Below are 27,061 nucleotides of genomic sequence, written 5' to 3'. Positions count from 1 at the left end.
AAAGGCCCCGATATACTTCAAGCAAAATTGAAGAACGAACTGATGTGATGTCATTTTGAACAAAATCCGGTTTGTTTTGGGAGTTCAAAACAGCTTGCCAAATAAACTTTCTGGAAAAGTTTGCTTCGGCTGGTAAACACCTTTGTACTGCCATTGGTCCATGGCGATTACATAATAAGTAGGTGTGCACTGAGGCTCTGCCTTCTTTCACGTGGTAACACTTTATTTTACAGTGCCGTAATTACATGTTACTACATGTACTTAATATAGTAATATATTCAGTATATAATATATAGTAATATAATCAGTGGTTCGTCACGTGATTTCAGCAGTTTGGCGGTTTGACACGCGATCTGAATCATGATTCGATACGCTGATTCATAACGCTCCGAAGCTTCTTGACGCAGTGTTTTGAAATCAGCCATCACAATATAAGTAGTTATTTTGTTTTTTTTGGCGCACCAAAAATATTCTCGTCGCTTTATAATATTAATATTGAGCCACTGTACTCACATGAACTGATTTAAATATGTTTTTAGTACATTAATGGATCTTAAGAGAGGAAATGTCGTTGCTGGCTATGGAGGCCTCACTGAGCCATCGGATTTCAACAAAAATATCTTAATTTGTGTTCTGAAGATTAACGAAGGTCTTACGGGTGTGGAACGGCATAAGGGTGAGTAATAAATGACATTATTTTCATTTTTGGGTGAACTAACCCTTTAATTAATAGTACTCAGTACTTATTTGAGTAATTACAATGTAACTACAGCACTGTAAAATAAAGTGTAACCAAATCTTTTCCACTTCATTTCTCTTGTTCAGTCCGTGGAGGTCAGACGTCCGTGAGTGAAAACATGAACATACTGGATAGCTGCTTTATAGTAGAAAATTAAGTTGTACTTCTGATGAAACAAGACACTGACACTTTTTCATGTTTAATACGGTAAAGCTGCTTGATTTTAAAGCAATCTATTGTATTGTTTTGTAAAGTTTTTGATCTTGGATGCATTTAAACTTATTTTAGAAGAAACAAAACAAAATTAGGAACCATTAAAATAGCATAATAGGGGCACTTTGATATCATTTTTAAATTTAAATCATTAAGCATAAATGGAAGCAATACCACAAATACAACCATGCTGATTTTTAAAAAATATTATCATGTTTTTCCCCCAAATCCAAGTCGAGATTTTTTTTTTGCATAACAATAATAAAAAATAGTGTGGAAAAATGCTTAACTGTCATTAATTTCACAATGAAAAAAAAAAACAAAACAAAAAAAAACAGAACAGAACAGAACAGACAAAAAATAGGCTTTTTTGGGGGAGTGAAATACCACCTGGAAATGTTTTTGAGATTTCATGAGATTCACTGTTTTACATTATAACATCATTTTTAAATTTAAATCAGCATAAATCGAAGGTGCTACCACAAATGGAAATATTATCATGTTTTTTTCCCACATCCAAGTCATGAGTTTTTTGTTTTTTTGCGTGACAATAATAAAAAATGGTAACCTCACACTGCAAAAAGCAATAACAAAAGCAGTCATATAGGCCTAAAATAGACCTGGACTTTTTGACATTTCCTGAGATTTACAGTTTGATTTCACAACAATCAAACCGTGTTAGACAAAAGTCACACAGATATTCTTTTATAGATGAACATGATTTGAGTTTGACATACATTGTACAACATGATTTGAATCTCAGCATGGGCTTGCACAAAATTCAGCTCAGCTCAGTGTGTTGTGTGTTTGCTGTGAGCACGATCCCTCCTGATTATTTTGAGGTCTGTCTGCCTCACGCAGCTGCTACGTTCGTCCTGACAGCAACTCGGCTCAGCTCTGCTCCACTCACTCTCTCACTGCTCCTGCTGGTAAGTGTTTCCTCACGTCTCCTCCTGAACTTTACCTAATGTCTCATGCACTGTCATTGTAATAGTTTTTTAATGTGAATTGGTTTGACTGGATGTTTGATTGCCATACTGTAAAAGTAAATATATTTCAACGTCTTCAGCATAAAAAGCATGTTTTAGTGTAACAGAACATGATTTTAGGCTGAATTTATGAGTTAAGGTCTTGTGTGTGTCGAATCTTTGAAAATATCAGTGCAAGAGGAATGGAAGATACATTGCAATGCATGAAGGTTCAGTATAGGTCAACTGGGATGCAAAAAACAAAAACAAACAAACAAAAAAACAGTGGAATATAAAATTAATTTTTTTAAATATATGTTTTTTTATTAAATGTGCAATGCAATTTTACAACATCATTTGACAATTCATGAACATTGACATGCTGGAGAATAAGCAGACAAGTTGACCATATTAAGGGTCTCTTGAAATAGACTTCAGGCCATGAACAGGTGCCATGTGCTTGTGAAATCAGGGGGAGTTATCAGCCGGGACAGAGCAGCTAAATTTAACCAGATGAACAGGGAAAACAGACAGTCACTCTGTAGCTCAGGGGGTAAACAACCCCAAACAGCTCTTTAGAATAAGTTCTTTAATCTTTAAGAATCACATAAAATTATATATATATATATATATATATATATATATATATATGATCAGGGAAATTAAAACTTATAATTTAACCTAAAAACTACTCATATTTATTTCATGAATCAAAATAGACAAATATTTTTTCCCCAAAAAGTATTAAAAAGTTAAATTTCTATAATTCATTTAAAAATATATTTCTTTGTATTTTATTAATCAAAGTAGACTAAATTCTAAATTGTACATTTTTCTTTAAAAATGAGCAATATATTCTTCTTACATAATTTATCCACTTTTGTTAATGTTCGTTCACAGTGCATTAATTAACAGATACAACTTAAAATGTATTAATAAATGAGATTAACATTAGATAAGTTGCTGTAATAAATAATAATAACTCTTATCATAGTAAGAAATGCTGTACAAGTGTTGGTCCATTGTTAGTTCATGTTAACATAGTTAACTAATGTTAACAAATGAAACCTTATTGTAAAATGTTACCATAATATCAAAACATGTGATACAACATAAGATGAAACATAGTTTGAAGAACTTTCATTTTGCATTATTTAGTACTTGTTATACTGTTAATAACATTTGATCTGAAGCAAAACCTTGTAAATGGCTCCACTGTTCAATCTAGAAGCAACAAATTCATCCCATCATCTTTCACTGCAATATTCTACAATAGCAGAATATAATCAGGATGGAGAGCTGTTCCCAACCTACAAATGGAGATACCAAGGCCAATGTAACCCATGACCTCACTGAGGATCTGGGTCAGCAGCTGGAGGACATTATCAACACCTATCCGGTGAACGAACAGCCAGGTGAGCCTGAGGATGTTGAGGAAGAGGCTGTTCCAGGCAAGGCTAAAGAGCAGAAAATGGAGAAGAAGATGCTTAAAGGCCTCGGTGAGTCACATGCAAGATTTTTTAAAATCATTTTACTACATTTGAATCACTGGCAATGTGATTAGTGATAAATAAAACAAGTATTTCCTCTTTAAACTGCTTATTTTTTTCCACTTTGCTCAATTAAACTGTGTGAATTGTAAATTGTGTCAATAATCACAGGGAAGGAAGCCATGCTGCTCATGCAGAGCCTGAACAAACTGGGAACGCCTGAGAAGAAACTAGAAGCTCTCATCAAAAAACATGCAGAACTGGTGAGTACAATCATCAGCAGTGTTCTGTATTTGAAATGTAAAAAATAACAAAACAAAAAAAACAACAACTGTATTCTCAACATTGTATTCTGTAGTGCTGCTTAATTATAGCTTAAACTACAAGGGTAAATATCCACATATGTATTTGGAAAAATCAGCCCCCTTTTAATTCATGACTTTGTGAAACCATTTTAAGTATATTAAGAAACAAACAGACTTGTATAAAATATCAATAGATTATTTCAATAATATTATTTAGTTTTATTTAGGGTTGTCCCATAGACTGTCTTTTATTGAACATTTCCAATAGTTCATCTTAAAATGAATGAATGAATGAATGAATTTTCTATTTTTTTCAGCTTGTTATATTGAGATAGTTTTCTATATGCAGTTTTTATATTTCTGTAAACAAAAGAGATCATAACTACATTATGTGTGCAAATACTGTGCAGCTGGAGGAGCATCGCTCGGACCAGAAACAGCTGAAAGTCCTGCAGAAGAAACTTCTCCAGGTCCTGAAGGAGAAGGATCAGCTTCAGAGTGAACACAGCCGAGCTGTTCTGGCCCGCAGTAAACTAGAAAGCCTGTGCAGGGAGCTGCAAAGACACAACAAGACGTTAAAGGTGCCAATATCATCTCAGCTCATGGATATGATTGTGTGAAAATGTCTCGCTTTAAACATCCATATCTACTAATGAGCACAAATCAAAACCTGCTCGTCAATAATAAAAAGACAAAAGGTTTAACATCATGAACTAACAATGAAAATATAAGCATTTATAAATCTCAGTTAATGTTAATTTCAAAATTTCAAAATAAAATCAAAATTTGTGTCTGCTAATATTAGTTTATTCACCTGGGCTAACATGAACTAACAATGAACATTTGTATTAAATATCTAATTCAGTAATGAAACTCTAGAGGGTGCAGGCTGTGCTTCTTTTCATGCAATCTGCAAGCAATCACCAGTGTTGGGGAAAGTTACTTTTAAAAGTAATGCATTACAATATTACTCCATAAAAAAGTAACTAATTGTGTTACTTGGTTACTTTTTATGGAAAGTAATACTGCACATATTGTACTCCTGATTTTTCTCAACATGCAGACAGGAGAGGTGCCAGTCAATAAATGGGAAAATTTGCATTACTGATTTGAAAATGTAACTTTTGATATTTTGTAAATTTAAAAGTAATGTGTTACTAGTTACTTGAAAAAAGTAATCTGATTACATAACTCACATTACTTGTAATACATTACCCTCAACACTGGCAATCACATCATTACAGCATGGCACAAGCTGATTGGCCTCTGCTGATCCTGCAGCCAATGAGATTGCTTGCTCAACATTTAAACAGTCTGGTTCATTGTTTGCTGTAAGCTATTGTTCTTCTGCAACCCTCCACCTTCCCCAGCTCCACCTGCCTTGATCTGCTGCGGGATTTATATATGTCTAATTATGCAGCAGCATATCTTACATTCTCACAGCAGTGTGTGTATCTATTAGCAGCAGCAATAGGGAGCAAGAGGGAGATTTGAAGAAAGACTGTAGAAAGAGAGATGGCTGAGAGACATTACAAAGAGAAAAGCTCACAGGAATATCACTGGAAAATTAAGGGTTATGATCAGGAAAGAGCTTTAGGACCCGCGTTAATATTAGAAAAGCTGGAGAGAGCTAAGCGGGAAGGCCTGAAAACAGATGCAGAGGCTGCTTTGATTCCGCTTCACATGTGAGTAACACTGGGTTTGAGTGTCATTGATTGTCTGGAGTTGCTGTGCTGTTGGCGACTAACAACAAACTCTTGTTTGCATTTACTCTTGTGTACTGTATGTTTATTTTGTTGTTCATTCATAATCTTCGCTTTAGTTTTCGTGAAGCATTATTATTCTGATGATAAATAGACATCCATTCTTGCATTGCGTGTGGATACCAGCAGTACCAGTAATGGATACCAGCTAGTGAGAGTTGTGCAGGCTGATGCAAGAGGGCGGCTGATGACTGCTAGAGAATGCGGTGTTGTTTACCGTTTAGCATCCTTGTTACTGTAGTTCACCCGCTTCGCATTGCCAGCGATCGTGGTTCGAGACCGATTCGGAGCAGGGCGATTAGGATTGGAGGGTGAGCTTTGGAGGTCGGGCAATGAAGAGAGGGGTGTGTTTCTTTTGGTTGATTTCAAATATCAACAATGTTCAGCAATGACTTAGAGATATAACTTACTACACCTTTAACATTGCCATATTCAATGACATGCTAAAACTATCCCAAGAGTTGTCATGATTGAACTAATGTTAACAAAGATTATTTGCTAATATATGGAAGTAAAATAATGCCATGTTTTTGAAACAAAAAGCAATTGCACTACTTGAAAAAAATATGCATTGCATTAACTGTGCTTGTATTTGAATGCATTGATTTTTAAGGCTAGCATTTTTATGGAATGAAATTCAAAATGGTTGTATATTTAAACTGTGAATATTTCAATTCAAAACAGTTCACACACATTTTCATTGTTAAAAATTTAATAATCCATATTCACCTTTCAGATTTCACTTCCAAAATATTCATTCTGTTTAAAAATACAACCTATAATATTCAGCAGGCAATTTTCTGTCCATTTTATTTCGCGTCCACAAATTCAGTGGTTCAGATTTCAACATTTCACATCCGGGAACTGCAGGAAAAGCGGTAGAGTACCGAGCATAATCTCCACCTGCTGTTAGTCGATCTCACCAGCGGGTGGTGCAAGCGCGTGTTGACGAAGAGCAGTGTGATGGATAGAGAGAATCATTAATTCATTAAAAGGGATTTACATTAATGGAGCAAGCGGTAAGTGCGTGTGCAGAATATGGACGTAAAGTGCAAAATTTGCGAATACGAAGTCCAATCTCAAGGCAACTTTATGCCAGTATTTCACTGGGAAATGCTTAGCGTCAAACTTTGCACATTACGTCCATATTCTGAGTCAACCTGCTTGCCTGTAGCCTATATAGTATAGTATAGGTGCGAGTTTGGTGGTCTTTTATATCACTGTATTTAGTCTATAAAGATAAGTTAAGTGTTCTATATGTGCCGACATCCTGGAGTATGACGTATTGAGGGAAACCCCAGTACTGCAGCACAGCTGCGATATAAAGTAAGGAAAGTTATATGTCTACCTCAGATTTAATGTTTGAATTGTACATCAGCATCGGAGAATAACATTATAATCTCGTTCACTGTAGAGAAAGCTGCTTACATGTAGCCTACGCAGGGAAACGGTGAAGACTTTGAATTAAATGTAAACACAACTTTAGTGTCTTTATCAGCTTTTCTGCATATATACTGTCCCTGATAATCATTACACATGCACTTAGGGCTTGCTCCATTAATGTAAATCCGTTTTAATGAATGAAATGTATGACTTGCTCTATCTGTTGCTCTGCTCTTCGTCAACACGCACTTGCACCACCTGCTGGTGAGATCGACAGATGGATCAGCAGATGGAGATTATGCTCGGTACTCTACTGCTTTTCCTGCAGTTCCCGGATGTGAAATGTTGAAATTTGAACCACTGAATTTGTGGATGCGAAATAAAATGGACAGAAAATTGCCTGCTGAATATTATAGGTTGAGAATGAATATTTTGAAATATGTGAAATATGAATATGGATTATTGAATTTTTAACAATGAAAATGTGTGTGAACTACGGAAGCCCTAAACGGCCATGGATTATTATTTTTTTCTATCTTGTTTTGTCGTGATCACGACTTAATTTTCTCATGATCTCGAGATAACAAAAGTTGTTTTCTCGTGATCTCGACATTAAAGTTCTTTTTACAGTGATTGATTCTGAAACACTGTAACCGGATTCTACTGTTGCTATAGTAAAGAACACAATTTTCACGCGCATCTGATCGACGGATAAATCATGCGCTCTTATATCTTGTGGATATTTTAGCAAAATGTTTACTTCACTTAATAATAAAGTTTACAATAAATAAATACATATAGGCTAATCAATCACTGTTCAATAAATGTACGCTAAACATTTTATTTGTGTAATTAACATGTTTAATGATCAACAGAGCATTCAACATCTCAAGCGCAGCCAGAGTATACCTTCAGAAAGATGCCAGATTATTCTATAATTCTAAAAATTATTAGATTAAACCCCCTTTATTTTCCTCATTCGTTTGAAATATAATTAAATTACATAATGTGTTTGTTATTTTTATTCGTCATGTAGGATAGGCTGTGATATCATTAAACTGTCTTCCTCCAGCTTCCATTAAAAAGAGGTGCAATACTCCAGATTTCCAAAAAACAAAACTTTAATCCAGTTGATATAGGCTAAAACAATCTTGGGATGCTGTTTGAGAAGAGTGTTTATGTATGTGTGTTGTTTCCAACAAAGAAATGTAGAAAATACAATAGGTTACACACTATCACTGAATTAAATGACATAGGCTATAAATCATATTTCTTATCAATATACATTGAGTGAGTGAAACGAACACCGAAACTGCGATGATTAAAATGGCGTCTTAAAGATACACAATAAGGTGCAAACAATACTATACAGTGACATCAAAATTAGTTTTAATAAGCAATAAGTTTAGTATCACACCGAACTATTGCGGTTGTGAAACTGTGGTGAGTCATGCACTAGTCAGAACGATAACAGATACACTTTCAAGCAAAATAATCATATTCAAGCATTTAACAGTTAAGTTAATTACTTAACGCACACAATACTGCACAAAATAAAGCGATCACGAAGACTCTCTCTGTCCGAAACTCGTACAGTCTGGGCCAATATGAACTAAAACAGTAAAGTGGATATTTACCGCACATCATCAGTTAAATTTGGTAATATACTGACACCTGTTGGCACATTTGTGTAATTTAGAGCAGAGATTAAGTCGTGATCACGAGAAAACAAGTTTGTTATCTCGAGATCACGAGAAAATTAAGTCGTGATCACGACAAAACAACTTTTGTTATCTTGAGATCATGAGAAAATTAAGTCGTGATCACGACAAAATAACTTTTGTTATCTCGAGATCACAGGAAAATAAGTCGTGATCACGACAAAACAAGATAGAAAAAAATAATAATCCATGGCCGTTTAGGGCTTCCGTAGTGAACTGTTTTGAATTGAAATATTCACAGCTTAAATATACAGCCATGTTGAATTTCAGCCCATAAAAATGCAAGCCCTAAAAATACAATGAATTAAAATGTAAGCACGGTTAATGCAATGCATATTTTTTTCAAGTAGTGCAATTCAACAAGCTTTTTATTTTAAAAAACATATGGCATCATTTTACTTCCATACTAATAGCAAATTTATTGCTGGTCATTGTTAATATTAGTTAAATAATGGGACCTAACTAATCGGAAAGTTACTGTATATTTAAAGTTATATTTCTTAGGTTTTAAACCTTCTTCCATTTAACAATGTTTTAGTGTTAATAAACACTGAAATGGCATACTATACAAAATCACAGTAAAAGGGTTATATTTCAAGATCGCCCCCTACTGAAAAACATAACAAAACATAAGATAAATTATGTGATTAGCCTATAACAGATTTTTTTTTTATTTTTTATTTTTTTACTAGAACTAAAAGAAGTTGACACACAATTCATATCTACTTCTGTTTTATGACGCTTTTGGTGCAGGAAGAAACTCTACAGAGGTGTCGTGAAGATGATCTTAAGAGGAAGGAAATCACCACGCATTTCCAGAGCACGCTGACGGACATCCAGGCCCAGATCGAGGAACACAGCAGCCGCAATAACAAACTGTGCCAGGAGAACAGCGACCTGGCTGAGAAACTCAAGGACCTCATATCAAAATATGACGAGCGAGAGGCGGTATGAAAAAATGTCGCTCTGGTTTGAGCTGAGATCAGTGTTATTTTACTATCATTCAGATCCTGTTATATATATAGGGTTGTTTCAGGATAATTGGGACATTTTTCACTTTACTTAAAGTTTTAGTCATTTTGTTCTGTTTTTGTCCGTTTTTTTTTTTTTTTTTTTAAGTTTTTATAAATTTTATTTCATTTTTAGGTTTAGTCATCAAGTTAAACTAAGCTAAATGAAAATGAGAAATGTATAATAATTAATTTTATTTCAAGTAATAAAAAGTTTTTTTTTTTTTTTTACGGTTTTAGTTTTAATTTCAGTTAATGTTTTCATTAGTTAAAGTTTTAGTAATTTTGTTATGTTTTGTCATTTTTTGTTTTTATTACAGTTTAAAGTCCCCCTGAAATCAAAATTTAGGTTTTTTAGCTTTTAGCATGAGTATGTTAGCCTTAAGGTTATGAATAAGCTGGTGACTTCCAAAACAATGACAAAATTTGCATTTAGGAGATATAAGCAGTCAAAACGTACAGTCTCTCACTTCCGCTAAAATGGATCACGGATTTTCATGACATCACTGCAGACTTCAGCCTCTCATCAAATCTTCTGTCCAATCAAATGCTCTCTAGAATCTGAAGTCCAACCCCCTCATACACTATAAACAGATGCTGAAGCTGCGGCTGAAATCGGTCATTTGTTCACACATTTACTAGTTTCTATATGGCGAATGGCACATAGTGCACTATATAGAGGATATGGAACGATTCAGACAGTGTAAATATGTTTTCCATTGACACAAATAAAGTCCGTCTTCACGTTAGTGTCACGTGAACCGCTGCAGCGCGAGCACAGTCTGCTCCAGTCCAGAGACACGAGAGCACAGAGCGGATCATACTTCATCATACATTTGAATTCTACAAACAATGTTAGAATTTAAAGCAATATGGAGGAGAAACGGTTAGAGATTATGAGGAAAATTGGGTTTTATGAGCTCAATGGCTCTGGCCAAGCTGTGATCTAGGCGAAACGCTATTGGCTATTTTGAAAAAAGGGGAGGAGCTTCTAGATATATCCCGCCCTGTCTACCTGTTTCATTGGAAATTACGTCAACACAGTGAATAAAGCTGCACGTTCCAAGGCACTTCAGTGGGCCTTTAAAATAAGTTTAATTCGATTTCATTTCAATTCATGTTTATTTCAAGTAATTGAAACTTGAATGTAATGAACATGTTTTTTTTTTTTTTTTGTTTGTTTGTTTTTTAAATGAACATGTTTTAGTTAACTATAATAACCCTGATTTGAATAAAGTGTTTCAAACCTAGTCCTTAAGTAGAATGTGCACAGAAGTACATAAGAAGAATTTAAGAATAATTGAATAATCATGTTTTTGGCCTTCATGCAGAATCTTGAAAAAGTGTTCAAGCACAGAGACCTGCAGCAGAAATTACTGGAGACAAAACTTAAACAGGCCAACATGATGCTCAAAGATGCTGAGGAGAAACACAAGCTGGAGAAGGAGCATGTGAGTAAAGTATCTAAAGAAAAAATGCTCTCAACTGCAAATACATTTGTATTGCATAAATGATCTTGCATTTATTACTCTAATTTATCTTGCTGCTATTTTGAGCCCAGAGAAATATAAACCATGAGTTATCATCACCATTGTGCTTTTAAGCACTTAACTCCTGAAATAAGTGTACTATTTTTTTTCTTCTGGGACTATTCAATTATTTCCGATCTATGTGTATTCTCCAGTTACTGACGCAGACTGCAGAGGCCAAAATACAGGTTAAACTTCTGAAAGGACAAGAGACTGACATGAAGGCCCAGGTAAATTTACATAAAATATTACACATTCTCTAATCATATTTGTTCACAAAATAACACACTTTTTCCTGTTAGCTTGCTGTATATTCTGAGAAGTTTGATGAATTCCAAGGGACAGTATCTAGGAGCAATGGTGTATATGCCAGCTTCAAACAGGACATGGACAAGGTGTGTATTCCTGACACATTTCTAGCCACTTTATAGTGGTTAAGTCATTGAGTAATATACTGTATTACCCTTCAAAATCTACCACTGTGTTGGTATAAAAAGAACATTGTTTGACCCTCATGTTCTGTATTTGTTAAAACAATAATATTGTAGAAATATCACAATTAACTGTTAATCAATAATCAAATAATGAACATATAATCAAAACCCAACATACAGATATTATAGAAGTTTGCACTTTTCAGAAATGTGGCTCAGTCCAAAATGGTGAACTTTTCAAATATGTTGTCTGGTTAAAATACAGTAAGTTCACACAAATTGCATCAATGTTAAATATGTTTTTGAGCTATTAAAAGGGGCTTGGGGTCTCTCTATTTAAGCCAGGATATTATTGTTCACTAAAACTATTACCAACTTTTTTATTAATTGAAATAAATCTAAAAAAATTAAATGAAAAACTTAAATTAGAAATGTTGCATTCGCAACTAACAGATACACATTTAAGTTGAAGCAATAACATCTAAAATGGAACTAAAACTAGCTCTAAAACCTGAAAATAAATAAACCTAAATAGTAATATTTAAAAAAAACAATAAAATGACAAATGCACATAACAAAATTATATAAATTTAAAATGAAAACTGAACATAAAAATGAAATTCAAAATATTAATAAATACCATGATAGTGCCTAAACGCATGCCGATTTCACCAAGTACAACATGTTCCAATTAACCAATCAGATTTGAGCGACAAGTTTAACGTTTTTTGGTGCTTCTACATCAGTGTTTTTCACCTATCATTTCCCTCTGATTTTAAGGATAACTCATAGGTAGGGTTAGGTTTGTTGTTCCAGGATCAACAAAATATGTTGACCCAGGAATGCATCTAACTTGGCAAAAGCAGCTTGCTGTCTATCTTATAAGATGTTGATTTATTTTACAGATGGCAAAGAAGATGAAAAAGTTGGAGAAGGAAGCAATGGGCTGGAAATCACGTTTTGATGGCTGCAATAAAGCTCTTCTTGATATGGTTGCAGATGTAAGTTACTCAGTTCATACAGAATATCATATCAACATTGTAATGCAGCAAACCATATCTGTACAGTTAATGTTTGCAACTAAACAAGCAGCTGTACTATGAGATTCAAGAGAATGAATCTCAACACAGTGTTTAAGTATTGCGGAAAGTCTTTATAGTATATGTGGAGTAATATGATCAAGATCTTCTCATGCAGAAAGCACTGAAGGAGAAGGAGTTTGAACTCTTCACCCTGAAGACCAAGAAACTGGAGAATCTCTGTAGAGCACTTCAAGATGAGAGGAAAACACTGTATCAGAAGCTCCATGGGTCCCAACAGGCTGGAGCCAACGATGCAGCGGCTGCTGCGTCTGTCACTACCGAGAAAGCTACAGAAGCAACAGAGGAAGTTGCAGTAACTAAAGAGGAAGTGGCAGTCTTAACAGAAGTGGTCAGTCAAGAACTAGACACTCCCATTGATCCAATCTGTGAGTCTCCCGCAGATGCAACGCCGCTGACCAAAGAGCTCGTCAACCTGAAGGCTGAGAAAGCTCGGCTACAGGAGCTCGCGGCAGCATTCACCATTCGCCGCCACATGTCGCCAGAGCCTTGTGAAGACTCAAACAGCTGTGCTGAGAGTGCAGATGCCACTCACGGTGAGGAACAGGTCGACGAGGAGCCCAACTTCACAGAGGAGATGCAGTCCCTCACAGACACACTGTCTGAAGAACATCAAGAGCTCAGAGACAAAGACATGCAGTCGGTTGATTAGACAGACTAATCTGAATGTCAATTTGCCACACATTCACAAATAAAGTTTATACTACATCTTTATGCATCATGCTTGTTAGTCAATGTTTGAACTTTTACATCATACTTGCATGTAATATTATGTATTTCAAGACAGTATAAGCGACTTGATGTTAGACAAACAACTCAGAACTTGTGAAACCCTGATATACAATGCACACATTTGGAGAAACTGCTGCAACGTTTTGGAAAGTACAGATACAGAGAGTTTAATATTCACATTTTCCTATACTAAATCATTATTGGCTCTTTACTATCTTATAGCATTTCTCTCTCTCTCTCTCTCTCTCTCTCTCTCTCTCTCTCTCTCTCTCTCAGCTTGTTCCCTTTTTTGTCAGGGGTCACCACAGTGGAATAATCCGCACAGCAAATTTGGCACATTTTATGTTGTATGCCCTTCCTGCTGCAACCACTCACTTTTGATATAATATTTAATTATTGAAACTAAAACCTACAACCTTGTGCATTTCCATATAATTATATTCATATTTTTTGTGAGACTGTCCTTCAAGTTTAAAGTAGCAGATGAGAACCCTGCAGATGAATACTGGTGAGTAAAATTAGAAACGCATGTGAATACAGATTATGTTACAGGAAGCAGCAACAAAGTTCATATTTGGGACAAAGCAAACTGACCTTATCAAAAATACCAAAATAATAGATCACTGACAGGGGTGTTTTGTTTTTGAATAAAAATAAATTAGTGAAAGTGCTATATTCAGCATGTTTCAAAGTGTGGATGACTAAAATTTAGAAAAGACCTAAAATTTACAACAAAATGACATACATTGTATAGATGAATTAATCTTCGTTCACTGTTTTCGTATCTAAAGAAAGATGTACTTTGTGAGAATCGTGTCCGGATTTGATTTGACAGCAGTTATGCAAGGAATTCATCAGGCTATTAAGTGTAATTATTGTGGGTGTTGGTCTTTATTGTGAAACTTCAAACAAGTACTGTTTAATTTGTTTAACCTGATTTACAAAATTCCTGAATTAAGTCATTTGATGCCACATGGCAGAGCATAAATTGTGTATGGAAAACCATAGTATAAATCATTGTACCATGTAAGATCTACCTTTTACAACTTATTGGGTGTACGGTATATTGAATCGTTATAGCTTTAAATAGTGGAAATGGTGTATAGGTTTCCTTAGATAATAGATGCTGTTTGAATATTATAATAAACCAGAAAATAATTAACAGGTCCAAGAAATACTTTATTCTAATGTTAGGCTACATGTGCACTTGTCACTTGATAATTTCACACTCAATGAGTTGTGCTAAAAAACCTAACAATTAACCAAAAAATAATAGGCCTTTAATCAACCAAATAGGAAACTTTTTTTGTTGTTTACAAGTGGTAAATTTGGTCTAAAAAGTGGTCACTGTATTACGAAGCCTCTAAAGGGATATGGTGGTAAAAAAAAATGAGTGAAAGAAAAAAAAATATGAGCTGGACGAAAAATTATTTGTCAATGCTTTTGCGTAGGCTCTCGCAAATGTTTTGTGTTCCCCTGAGAAACTTTGCTTTCACTCACAAAAACTTTTGCATTCTGCCGAGAAACTGTTTGTGCTCGCAAAGAGCTCAAAATGTTTTGCAAGCGAACGCAAAGTTTTTTGGGGGAACGCAAAACATTTGCGAGAAAACGCAAAAGCATTGACAAATAATTTTTCCTCCCATCTCTTTTTTTCACCACCATGTATCTTTTTAATTCAAAAGTGTCTTAATAGTTTATATATGTAATTTCTTTTACTAACCCTAATGCCACTATTATCATTGCCTAGATATGTATACGTAGATGCCTTTCAAGCGCTCCAGACACGTTGGCGAGCTTGCCATCTTGGAACGGACAATGGGATAACCTTTCACAGGTTAGTTGTGTTGGTTTGTGCTTTTATATTTATTAACTCACTATAAGCCTACAGGTTTTTACTTTGGTACTTTTTAATGTTTTTACTTTTACTATGGTAATTCTTTAATGTCATGTTAGCTGACACCATCATGTATTGTGCTAATTTAGCAAAATCATCTGCTTAAGTCTATTGCGATACAGAATTCATATGCGTCAGGGCAAGCTATGGTTGCAGACATGCCAGCCAATCGGATGACAGTAAACTCAAACGCGCAAAGTGACTGACAGGCAGCGAGGGTTCTTCTGATTGGTTAAAAGAAAAACGAGGGCCGCTGCTGTAACTTGTATGAGACATTTGATTTCTCATGACATCATATGATATCTGTCAGGTAAAAGGCACATTTGATGCATAGCATTAATTATATCGCTTACAGCACCTTTCTTTAACAGTTTCTGACTGTTTTTTCCTCACAGAACGCGAAGGAACTTTGAACAGGTTCTTTCATAACTCCACCTTCGCAGCACTAAAAGCTCATGCGTGACTTACTCTGAAGTATCTGCGGTAAACCACACCAAACGTCCAAACTTTAAGTGTCAACAACAGTCTGCATGATAAAATAAGGATTAGAAAGAAACCGCTTCCACCCTTGTAAAGATGTCTAATTTTGATGAACTTCTGCAACATGCTGGCGATTTCGGGTTGTATCAGAAGAGAATCTCTCTTTTAGGTTCTTTGCCTATTTTGCTGCTCGCATTTGTGCTAATAGGAGTTGTATTCTTAGGATATACGCCAGATCACTGGTGTAAAAGTACGGGTCTCCAGGAAGAATGTGGTTTCTCTGAAGAGCAGGTGCGGGATCTAACAGTTCCCCACACTGGCTCACGCGGCGCGTTTAGTAAATGTGTGAAGTTTGACGCGCTTTGGAACGGGAGCGCGCTCTCCTGTAATGTCTCCGTCGACCGGTCCATGTTTACCAACAGCACTCATCTATCCTCCTGTAATGAAGGATGGACCTTTTATGAGAACCGGACCACCATTGTAACAGAGGTAAGAATAAATACCGTGCCAGTTCTGCTTCAGAATTGACTCAAAACTGAAGTGAAGATATAAAATCATTAACATGCATCTGCTTGCTTTGGGTTTGCATGCTTTAAAATGTAACTCATCAATGTTTAAACTTGAACACAGCTGCTAGTAACATTCCTAAATCTAGATAGATGACTTTAGATATTTGTAGTGGTGGCATGTACATACTTGCATGCGCATTTTCAGTTGGTTTTGCTGTCAGATCATTGTTTGTTACAATGAATGTTGTCCTCATGTATCCTAGTTTTCATTGGTTTGTGAAGACTCCTGGCTTGCAGATCTGAATCAGGTATCCTTAGCTGGAGGGTTCTTTATAGGTGCCCTAGTGACTGGATACCTAGCTGACAGGTTTGATCAAATGCTTTAGGACCATCTTTTATGTATCAGCATGTTTTGTGGTATATTTCAATGAGCCTCAAAAATTTTCTTTAATGCCATTAATGCATGTCAGATCTGAGGGTGGAAATAATAAAGGTGGTTAAGCAATCAAAAAATATTTGCTTACAGGTTTGGAAGGAAATCATGTTTTATTGCATCTATATTTGGCCTTGGAGTCTCTGGGATATGTATTATTTTTTCTCCTTATTACCCCCTGCTCCTGTTCTTCCGATTTTTGCAAGGTTTTTTTGCCAAAGGAGCATGGTCTGCCACATATGTGTTAAGTGAGTACTTCTATGCCTTTTTATGTGCCTATTGAGAACGTGAATTAACATCAGATGATCTCTAAACCAGATGTTAAATAAAACAATTTGGTCATTTAAAAAGATAGTTGAAAAGCAATCACTTTTCTTAAATGACATTGTTCTTTGTGTGTAACTTCTCTGATATGTTTATTAAATGGCAGTTTTGAAGTTCTAGCAGACATCATCCACTAGAGTTTTAACACTTCAGACTTTTCTTGATCTATTTTGCTTTTTCAAAACAGTTATCGAATTTTTTGGATCAAACAACAGGAAATTTGTCTCCGTTATGTCCCGTACTCTGTACTCGTTGGGTTTGGTGCTCCTTCCTGCTCTCGCGTATTACATTCCTTCATGGAAAAACCTACAGCTGGCCATGACTCTACCAACATTCATCTTTCTGGTCTATCACTGGTAATTGCTTGCAATGGAATGATTTATGAATGATTCTTAATCACATTTGAAATGAGGGTTCTCTTTATTCATTCTACAAGTTATTGGTATTCCATCATATATCATTTACTGGATATGGCAAACATTGATGTTGTCACAGGGTTATTCCAGAGTCTCCCAGATGGTTACTGTCACAAAGGAAGACAAAAGAAGCTATAAATATTATCGAAAGCATTGCCAAGTGCAATAAAAGATCACTTCCTGAAGACTTTCAAGAGGTAATTTGAAAGACTATTTATCACCCTCATAGTTCTAGTACAGTATATCCATATTTTTTTTAATGTCTTCAAATCTTCCTGCATGGGAAGTTAAAGTATACAGGTATGAGTTTGGAATTCATAATTACCATATGATGTGCATTCAACTTCTAATTGTCACTTCTCAGCAAAGACAAGAAGCTTTTTTAGAAAATCCTTGTTTCCACAAATAATTAATCTGGAAAAATAATGTTGTGGTGTTCATGCTCATCTTGTAAATACAATCATTCCAACATGACTCCAGAATTGAATATTGCATTATGTTCTGGTATAGAACAAGTCAGAGTCTCTACAGTCACCATATTTATTAGATTACCTAGAATTTCCTTTTTGCTATTTTTGTTTGAGTTCACATCAGGGATTAGTGCTCGTTGTGTCTGAGTACAACAATATGTCTCAAATAAGTAATTCTACACCATGCTGCTATGTATTAAACAATAACTATTTTGTATTCATTTGATTAGATGGATCTTCTGATAGAAAAACAAGAAGAAATCATGCACCCTTCATTTAAAGATTTATTTAAGACTCCTAAAATGAGGAAGCACACCCTCATCTTGATATATGCATGGTGAGCTGTGTCCTTGAATACACATTTTTATGTTATTGTTTAACAATGTCAAATTATTTAAACCAGCAAACCATTCCTGTATTAGACCAAGTGCTCTACATACTGTAGTGTGATGTTTATGGTTTTTGTTGCATCCTCTTCCAAAAGGTTTACTGGTGCAGTGGTGTTCCAGGGTTTGGTGTTACGTTTAGGAATCACAGGGGATAAGGTTTTCCTGGATTTTCTCATCTCAGCTGTGGTGGAGCTTCCAACTGGAATTATATTTTATTTCTTAGTTGACCGAATTGGCAGACGTCCCCTCATGGCTACAGTCAATTTTATTGGAGGTGCCGCTTGTTTGACTGTACCATTTATTTCACCAAGTAAGCTACACCACCAGAAATGCTTTGGCAGATTATTTTATTGTGTTATCTCAAAACATGACGCTTAAGTCTGGTGTTCACAGTGTACAATATTCTATTTTTCAAGATATTTCCTGGCTCAGAAGAACCATTGCAATTATAGGAAGACTGGCTGTTGCCATTGGGAATGAGACTGTGAATTTTGCCAATGCAGAAATGTATCCAACACCGCTCAGGTTTGAATTATTTATCAGTCATTATTAGTCAGTGGAAATGAAACAGTAAGTATTTTAATGTTTTAACAACTTACCCTAATTGATCTTTCTAGCTGCATGCACTAAATTTTGCAGTGTCAATCAGTTGCTTTATCTTCTATAAGTGACTAGACAGGTTTTTCAATTAAATATCCCCCAAAACCCACTGACCCTATCAATACCAGAGCAATCACTCAGACACAGGACATTAGCAACCACATAGCAATTCATAAACGATATCAAACTTAATGCTTGTATAACCTTCAAACTTTAAATCACTCTTCAGAATGCCCAAGTATGCAAACTACATGAGCATTATATATACTTCAGACCATCAAATTTGTTTGGAACTTTCAGGTGAAGCTTTAAAATCCAGTGTTTATCTGGATGAATTTTCCTTTTTCTATATTGAGTATTTGTTTAAATTTACATTCAAATATGTTCTCTGTCTTGTTAGTAATTTACATATTTTTGTTGCCTATTGTACAGAAACTTGGGTGTATCTGTGTGCTCTTCAGCCAGTGACATTGGGGCAGTTGTTGCTCCATTTATTCTGTACAGATTAGCTAGTATTTGGCAAGAACTTCCCCTGTTTGTCTATGGTAAGAAGACTTTAAATTGCATAAATGAAATGCAAGTAATTCCCTTGTGTTTATTATCAGCTGTCACATTTCTCTCCGTCATCATATACAGGGGCCATGTCTGTTCTGTACAGTGGACTAGTGATGCTTTTACCAGAAATGAAAGGCGTTGATCTCCCAGAAACTGTGGATGACGTGGAAAATATGAGTAGGTAGGTCAAGTTTTCTGTTTTCAGTTCACTTATAATAGGCCAGTTATTAGTTTATCCTGTTAATAATGTCATATTTTCTTTAGCAGGTACAAACACAAGGAAAAAGATGGTGCTCAGTTTCCTGAAATAACTATTGTTCAGATGGAAGCTATTGAGAGAACATCCCAGAAGTGATTTTCAATCACAAACAATAAATGTAATCATATCTGTGGTTAATAACATGTTCAACACTGTAATATTACCATAATGTTATATATGCAATATGCATACAAGAGAAAATCTGAAAGTATTGTTGCCTTCATTTGCCTTTAGACAATACATTTTTAAATATGATAAAGCTTTTCTTTTAAAGCTTTATTTGCTTATTTTTCTTTTGTTCATTAAATGTGTTTCCTCGTATTTAATATCTTATGTATCTAAGTGTAATTATTTTTTATATTCTTAATATATTTTCAGTATTCTGGGTGATATAGTCATATGATGTTTGATAGTGTTTCTTTAAAATTCCCCTGTAGTCAATAATTTTGTCAGCGGGCATGGTGTAGGAACACTCACAACAAGGAGATATGCAGGAATGCTGACTTTAATGATGAAACACACAGGAACCAGGGAATACACTGGAGAACACACATCCACTATAAACGTAATACAAAGATGAGAACCGACAGAGACTGAGGGAGAACACAGGGAATATATACAAGTCAAACAAAGGGGCAAACAAGGCTAATTAGTAGGACACACCTAGGACTAATGAACTCAAATCAGGGTAACTAAGGGAACAAACTAGTGGCTGGAAAACTGAACAAAAGAACATGTGACACAGGGAAACAAACACAGAACACTGACAAATTTCATCCCTTAAAACTCATATTTAATCACCAAAATGACATATTTAAAAGTTTTTTCCTGTGAAAAAAATTTCTTTATGCCTTAAAATAGCTTGAATGTAACTATACCCTTGCCTCATTTAGTATATGTGGATCAATGAATATGCAAATTAGCCCCTTCTCCACCCGCTCACGCCAGCTCAGAGATCCACTCGCTCAGCTCACTGAGGTAAACGCAGCACAATGGTATCACTTTTTACAACATCGGACACATAACGGTAATTAATATGATTAGCCTTTTTCTTGACTATATTATCAAACAGCTAATAATGTGTTGCTAATGCATCTGACATGTCAAGAGTCAGATAGTTGCCTTCTAACAATCAGTATCCTTACAAACGCTTTGAACAACTCAGAACGTCGGTGGAGAAAGGCATATAGTTCATAATAACATTGTTAATATACATCATACACCCACCATATTGCTAAATCTACACGATTTTTCATATCAACAGAAAAATAAACTGGGATAACCTGGCTTCTTTCGAGACTCCCCTGCTAGTTCGCTGTTAATGATATGCTAAAACCTGCCGGCACGTTGACGTGATTGGTTACAAGGTAGTTTGTGACGTCAAACTGCGGGTTTGAGACTGTCTTTTTTTCATTGCAGTTTTAAGGAGAAAATACTCAGCAATGGTGTTGACATATGAATTTGCACATGGTTTGTCTTAAAGCTTATTAAAACACCACATAGACCTATAAACAACATTAAAAACTTGATTTTCACCACAGGGGGTCTTTAAGCTGTTTTATATTTGTGCTCTATTCACATCCAGTCATCCATGAAACTCACTTTTAATGAAGAGATGCTTTTAGAGACTCACAATAGTTTGTTAATTAACACGTGATGACATAAATTCTCTTGCTTAGTCTGAACAAAAGGTAAATTCAATGCATTCATTTTTGGGGCATGTTCAGCAACACCCAGTCTAGTCATTCTAGTTCAGCAGAGCTATACAGATTTTGTAAAAACTAAAAATAGAGCAGTTTCTTCTCTAAATTAAGCTTGAATTGCCAAATTAAGACCCTCCCCATTTTGTACATCAGTACTGCTGTAGCTCTATACATTAGGGCATCATGGGAAATAGGGTAAAAATAAAACTGTTAAAAAATATAATTATCTGACAACAATCTAAGCTTGTCAAGCTATGAAGCAAAAGCGAAGAAATGCTCTTTATTAGGGTCATGGAGCTGAGACTTAAGGAGAACATTCAACAGTGGATTTCAAACCAACTCAGTCTGTTTGAGATCACTGAACCTGATGAGGTGAACACTTTTTTAAGATTGCACTACCTCAAATAGGTTTTGTAATGTTACAACTACTATTATACTTTCAAACTGTTCTGAGTGGAAACATTGTAGGATCCCAGTTGAAATAATATAGGATTTAGCTCCTACACTAATGTTGTACTGTATTCCTTTCTTCATTTATTGTCCTTATTAACTTCATAACACCTTCACAACACCGTAAGAGCTAGAACAGATGAATAAACAATATTGAAATTTTTAATTAATTCACATTCATATAAATGAAAACAATTGACTATATAGCAACAAATTACAAAATTAATACTAACATTTATCATAAATAACATAAAATTACTCATCAAGCAAATACATATAAAACAATCATAAAGACAACAAACGCTATATGTGTGTGTGTGTATAAACACATAAGTATACATGACTACCTTGTTCTCCTTTCCAACCAGGTGCCAAACAACAAAGACAAAAAATACAAAAATACTACAAAAATAAAACAACAGTGACTTGATGCCTAAAATTACTCTCATTCAACTCCATGAATTCGTGACCGCATGGTTCCGTGTCTTTGTCTGCGATCTTCCCTGTATGCTCCAGTTCTGCATCTGTTTGCATTTAAACCCCCATGTCTGGCCCCTGGACTGGACACAGAAGAATTAAGTGGGTTACCAGCAGTGATAGACACTATCACTTAGGCTAGAGCCCCCTCTACGAGGCGGGCCTATGCCTTGAAGTGTAGTGTGTTCACTACCTGGTGTGCTTCCCGAGGGGAAGACCAACAGAGATGCCCAGTTGGGTCAGTGCTTTCCTTCCTGCAGGAGAGGCTGGAAGGTTGGCTGACCCCTTTTACCCTAAAAAATGTATGTAGCTGCCATAGCAGCACATCACAACAGTGGATGGCAAGTAGTTGTCTAAGTACAGCGAAGCACAACCTGATCATCAGGTTTCTGAGAGGTGCCAGGAGGTTGAATTCTCCTAGACCATGCCTTATTCTCTCATGGGATCTCTCTGTAGTCATGCTGGGCCTACAGAGAGCCCCCTTTGAGCCACTAGAGTCAGTTGAGCTGCATGCCTTCTCATTGAAAATGGTGCTCCTGACTGCTCTCACCTCCATCAAGAAGGTTGGACAAGGAGAGTTGTTGCCTCATTCTGGGCATTAGCCAATCCTGCCTCTTTAACAGACATCAGCAGAGCAACAGGCTGGGTGACACCTAATACCTTTTGCGAGATTTTACAATCTCAGGGTTGAGCCAGTTTTCGCCCCATGTGTTGCCAGGTACGAAAATGTAAAATTGCGGGAAACTGGCTGGGTGTACCACTTGCACAGAGCGCCTTTCTTTCCCCTGAGGTGATAATGAGTTCCCTATAACATTGAACTCTGGATGTATTTTAACTTTTAGAACCTGGCAGAGGAATTCAATGCCAGGCCCAGTACTCATGATGCATGGCCCTTCAGGTCTGCCCGTATACTGGGCAAGGTGCTCTATATGTAGTGATTCCCTGATGAAAAGAGGAAAAGGTCAAACGGTAATCCCATATGATGTGTTGTCCACAATACGGTTTCCCTGTTGGTAAACCTGTGTCTTCCCTTAGACAGAACCCCATCTCTGCCACCAGTCACTGCGTTTTTAGTACTTCAAAGGTACTTTCCGGTTGGACCTACCACAGGGAGGTAAATCCATGTGATGTATTTCCTCATGTGAACCTCCTCAAGGGCAAGTCAAGTCACCTTTATTTATATAGCGCTTTTTACAATGCAGATTGTGTCAAAGCAGCTTCACAGTGATAACTGGTATATAATTTTGGCTGCACAGCAACTCTTAAAGAATGCAGGCAGATCAAAGCACTGGTGAATATCAAATGTCAAGTCAAATGTGTCCCCAACTAAGCAAGCCAAAGGCGACAGCGGCAAGGAACCCAAACTCCAACAGGTGACATCAGGTGGCAAACAGGTGGCAAATAGGTGTTAAAATGGAGAAAAAAAACCTTGGGAGAAACCAGGCTCAGTCGGGGGGCCAGTTCTCCTCTGGCGAACAGTGCTTTGTTACGATTCAGGTAGCTATCATAAGTCCAATAGGATCGCAACATTCAAAGTATTTATTCCAGTTCCATCCAGTTGAGGATCGTATTCATCACGCCGGTATGGACGGTTTGTTAAGGAGCTGTGCCACTGGCTGTCGTGTCGATGAGGCCTTCACAATGGATGATCTAGTTGACTCAATCTCTGCTGACACTTCAGGGCTGCGTTGTGGTCGTGTCAAGGCGCAGGTCCTCGATCTCACCTGGATATGGCCCGGATCCGGTTGACTACAGTAAACCTCGGGATAAACAGAAAGACTAATATTAGCGTAGATGCCATTCTTCTTCTAATGTAACGGTTACATCTGGTGTTATAGGAAGTGTTCCCGGTTCCGGCTGACCTAATTTATGCAGCCTAACAATCCTTTAACAGATTTGAAAATATAAATTGATAATGTGGGCAGTATGTGGTCTTCATCATATTCTTTCTCCTACCTGGGAGGCAGAGGGATTCCTAAGCGCTCTGTTCTGGAACAGCTGTAGTTCCCTTTCATGGGAACATCGACAGCTGCATTGAATCGCATTGGGATCACTTCTGCGTGATTACGTCTTGAAGCACTCGTGAAATCGAACCAATAGTATGACGGGACGTCAGAGCGGGTGACGTCACGGACCAGGAAACTATAAAGCACTCCTGAGAACAAAGAACGCCAGCTTCTGTGTCTTCAGCAGGGCTCTGTGTTTTCATGTGTCTTATTTGGTGTTGTCTGTCCGTTACATACACAGCAAACGAATATCTCTTTGTCCGAGGACAAGAGTAGTTTTTCGTTTCCACCAAGCACTTATATAATATATATATATATATATATATATATATATATAAGAAAAAAGACACTTATTATGGCGACAAGCAAGCAGCAGTTTGTCAAGTGTGTTCCTCCCTGCCCTCGCTTCATCACGGGCGGGGATACACACGAGATGTGCGTTGCTTGCTTGGGAGTGGAGCATGCTCAGGCAGCTCTCGAGGGAGCTGTCTGCGTGCATTGTGAGAAGCTAATGCTCCGTATACTCCATTCACGCCGGGCGTTCTTCGACAAGAGAAAGAAGGCGCCGCGGCGAGTGTTCCCCAGGGATCGGGTCCCGCTGCTGCTGAGGCACAGCGACGGCTTCATTCCTGGGGTTCACAAATGGATCTGGTGGAGGGGTTAGAGACGGGCCCAGCCTTATCTCGGCCCTCACCTGCCAGACCCAGTGTCTCTCCTCTGGTTGTGGAAGCATGCGCTGCGGTTTCTTCCCCCAGGAGAGAGGCACCGGCGCTTCATCTATCCAGCTCCGAGGAGCTGGATGTGATGAGCGTCGAGGCTGGAGAGGAGGTCTCGCCATCCTCATCTCCAGCGTATGAGGAGCTGTTGGAGGTTGTGATGCGGGCGGTGGCCAAATTAAATATCGACTGGCCAGCCAAAAGACCTGAAATGCGGCAGAAGAGCAAGTTAGATGAGCGCTTTTTGCCCGCCCGGTCACAGCCTCAGCGTCGGGGATTGCCGTTCTTCCCCGATCTCCACACCGAGGTGTCGAGATCATGGCAGAAGCCGGCTCAATATAGAGTTTACAGCCCCCAGACATCTATATATTCTAACATCGTGGGGCTGAAACAACATGGTTATGGGACGATGCCCCGGGTTGAAGAGACGCTTGCAGGCTATCTCTCGCCCGAGTCTGCGTCGTCCCTTAAATCCCAGACGCTGCCCACCAGGCCATTACGTACAACATCAGCCCTGGTGGGCAAAGCTTATGCCTCAGCAGGTCAGGCTGCAGCCTGCTTACATACAATGTCGATCCTGCAAGCCTACCACGCCGACCTGCTGGGGGAGATTGATGAGAGCGGTGAGGCGAGCTTTGAGACTATACAGGAACTGCGAAAGGCCACCGATCTAGCTCTCCGGGCCACCAAGGAGACGGCAAAAACAATCGGCCGTTCTATGGCAGCTCTGGTGGCCACAGAGAGGCACTTATGGTTAAATCTCTCAGACATCAGGGAAAGAGATAAAAGCGTGCTGCTAGATTCGTCACTGTCTCCCCTGGGCCTCTTCGGCGATTCTGTCACCTCGGTCGTCGAGAGGTTCCAGGAGGCCAAAAAACAGTCAGCGGCCTTTCAAGAGTTCCTCCCTCGCCGCTCTCTCCCCGCCGAGGCTGCTGAGCGGGAGCAGCCTTGGCCATCTACCAGCTCCTCATCTGCGCATAGAGCGCAGCAAAAACAAAGTGTCGCCACCCGTGCTCCCCCGCAAAGATCTTGGGGACCGGGGCGAGCGATGCAGTCGAAGCCTTCCAAGGGTAAGACAGATCTGCGGACTGTCATTATCGCAAGGAAGGCTTCGAAGAAGTCCTGACGCCAGGGGCACAGGACTTCTGAGGGCAGCCCCCTCCAGAGAGGGTCCTGTATTAAGATCTATAAAATTAACCCCTCTTCGGTGCCCTCAGGGGGCTGTTCTGCCAACCCTGCCACCTCATGTGCTTCAGGGCGCAGCGGTCCCCAATCAGGTGCTCAAATAACACCAGAGGCCAGCCTCGAGAGGCTGGTTCCCTTAGTAGAATTTCTAGAAGAATGGAAACGTCTTCCCAATATTTCTCGATGGGTGCTGCTTACAATAGAAATGGGTTACAAAATACAGTTCGGATTTCGCCCGCCCCAGTTCAAAGCGGTCCTTCCTACAGTGGTGGGTCCCGAGCAGTCTCTGGTTATGGAACAAGAAGTTATGACACTCTTGCGAAAAGGAGCTATAGAAAGGGTTCCTCCTCCCAGCAAGCAGTCAGGGTTTTACAGCCGCTACCTCATCGTTCCGAAGAAGGATGGAGGGTTGCGTCCTATTCTAGATTTGCGCATGTTAAATCATGTTAAAAGTTCAAGATGCTTACACTCAAACAGATCACTACACAGATCAGGTCCGAGGACTGGTTTGTGACAATAGATCTGAAAGACGCTTACTTTCATGTGTCAATCCATCCTTCGCATTGGAAGTTCCTCAGGATTGCTTTCGGGGGCGAAGCTTACCAATACAAGGTTCTTCCGTTTGGCCTGTCTCTTTCACCCCGCACCTTCACGAAGTGCGTGGATGCAGCTCTGGCTCCCCTGAGACTCCAGGGCATCCGCGTACTAAATTATATCGACGATTGGTTGATTCTAGCTCAGTCAGAGCAACAAGCAGTTCAACATCGAGATGTAGTTCTGTCACAAATGAGAAGGTTATGGCTGAGAC

At 37.8% G+C, this 27,061-nt stretch overlaps 2 protein-coding genes across 11 annotated transcripts; both read left to right on the top strand.

Annotated features, from left to right (window-relative positions):
• The first annotated feature begins 1,723 nt into the window (after positions 1 to 1,723).
• txlnbb (taxilin beta b) lies at positions 1,724 to 13,369 on the top strand. 3 transcript variants are annotated; one of them, XM_051869132.1, is made up of 10 exons: positions 1,724 to 1,881; positions 3,197 to 3,419; positions 3,582 to 3,673; positions 4,126 to 4,296; positions 9,336 to 9,530; positions 10,924 to 11,043; positions 11,277 to 11,351; positions 11,424 to 11,516; positions 12,461 to 12,556; positions 12,753 to 13,369. In XM_051869132.1, the coding sequence occupies exons 2-10, from the start codon at positions 3,212 to 3,214 to the stop codon at positions 13,305 to 13,307; spliced, it is 1,605 nt and encodes a 534-aa protein (XP_051725092.1). In that variant the 5' UTR covers positions 1,724 to 1,881; positions 3,197 to 3,211; the 3' UTR covers positions 13,308 to 13,369. The 3 variants fall into 3 exon arrangements, with proteins under 3 accessions (XP_051725092.1, XP_051725094.1, XP_051725093.1); XM_051869134.1 differs by having other exon boundaries at positions 1,757 to 1,881; positions 3,149 to 3,419; XM_051869133.1 differs by having other exon boundaries at positions 1,773 to 1,881; positions 3,200 to 3,419.
• Positions 13,370 to 15,448: 2,079 nt separating this feature from the next.
• LOC127499030 (solute carrier family 22 member 3-like) lies at positions 15,449 to 20,038 on the top strand. Of its 8 annotated transcripts, XR_007926017.1 has the most exons (13): positions 15,449 to 15,591; positions 15,677 to 16,250; positions 16,534 to 16,637; positions 16,797 to 16,951; positions 17,215 to 17,383; positions 17,523 to 17,640; positions 18,144 to 18,250; positions 18,398 to 18,612; positions 18,719 to 18,827; positions 19,132 to 19,202; positions 19,335 to 19,447; positions 19,539 to 19,638; positions 19,722 to 19,769. XR_007926017.1 is itself a non-coding variant. In XM_051869101.1 (12 exons), the coding sequence occupies exons 2-12, from the start codon at positions 15,858 to 15,860 to the stop codon at positions 19,810 to 19,812; spliced, it is 1,671 nt and encodes a 556-aa protein (XP_051725061.1). In that variant the 5' UTR covers positions 15,449 to 15,591; positions 15,677 to 15,857; the 3' UTR covers positions 19,813 to 20,038. The 8 variants fall into 8 exon arrangements, 5 of the variants coding, with proteins under 5 accessions (XP_051725061.1, XP_051725062.1, XP_051725059.1 ...); XR_007926016.1 differs by having other exon boundaries at positions 19,132 to 19,447; XM_051869101.1 differs by lacking the exon at positions 19,132 to 19,202 and having other exon boundaries at positions 19,725 to 20,038.
• The last annotated feature ends 7,023 nt before the right edge of the window (positions 20,039 to 27,061 follow it).

Source organism: Ctenopharyngodon idella, chromosome 17 (assembly GCF_019924925.1).
Source record: "Ctenopharyngodon idella isolate HZGC_01 chromosome 17, HZGC01, whole genome shotgun sequence".
Lineage (NCBI taxonomy): Eukaryota > Metazoa > Chordata > Actinopteri > Cypriniformes > Xenocyprididae > Ctenopharyngodon > Ctenopharyngodon idella.
The sequence above is the reverse complement of the archived record's forward strand: the minus strand, read 5'-3'. Positions and strand labels throughout refer to the sequence as shown.

What these genes read in the sequence shown, in the direction of transcription:
- txlnbb (XM_051869132.1), top strand. Translation starts at nt 3,212, where the DNA reads ATGGAGAGCTGTTCCCAACCTACAAATGGAGATACCAAGGCCAATGTA. An exon ending in GACACAACAAGACGTTAAAG is followed by an intron (nt 4,297 to 9,335) that starts GTGCCAATATCA and finishes CTTTTGGTGCAG; the next exon opens with GAAGAAACTCTACAGAGGTG. An exon ending in TTCTTGATATGGTTGCAGAT is followed by an intron (nt 12,557 to 12,752) that starts GTAAGTTACTCA and finishes CTTCTCATGCAG; the next exon opens with AAAGCACTGAAGGAGAAGGA.
- LOC127499030 (XM_051869099.1), top strand. Translation starts at nt 15,858, where the DNA reads ATGTCTAATTTTGATGAACTTCTGCAACATGCTGGCGATTTCGGGTTG. An exon ending in ACTGGATACCTAGCTGACAG is followed by an intron (nt 16,638 to 16,796) that starts GTTTGATCAAAT and finishes ATTTGCTTACAG; the next exon opens with GTTTGGAAGGAAATCATGTT. An exon ending in TTCCTGAAGACTTTCAAGAG is followed by an intron (nt 17,641 to 18,143) that starts GTAATTTGAAAG and finishes TCATTTGATTAG; the next exon opens with ATGGATCTTCTGATAGAAAA.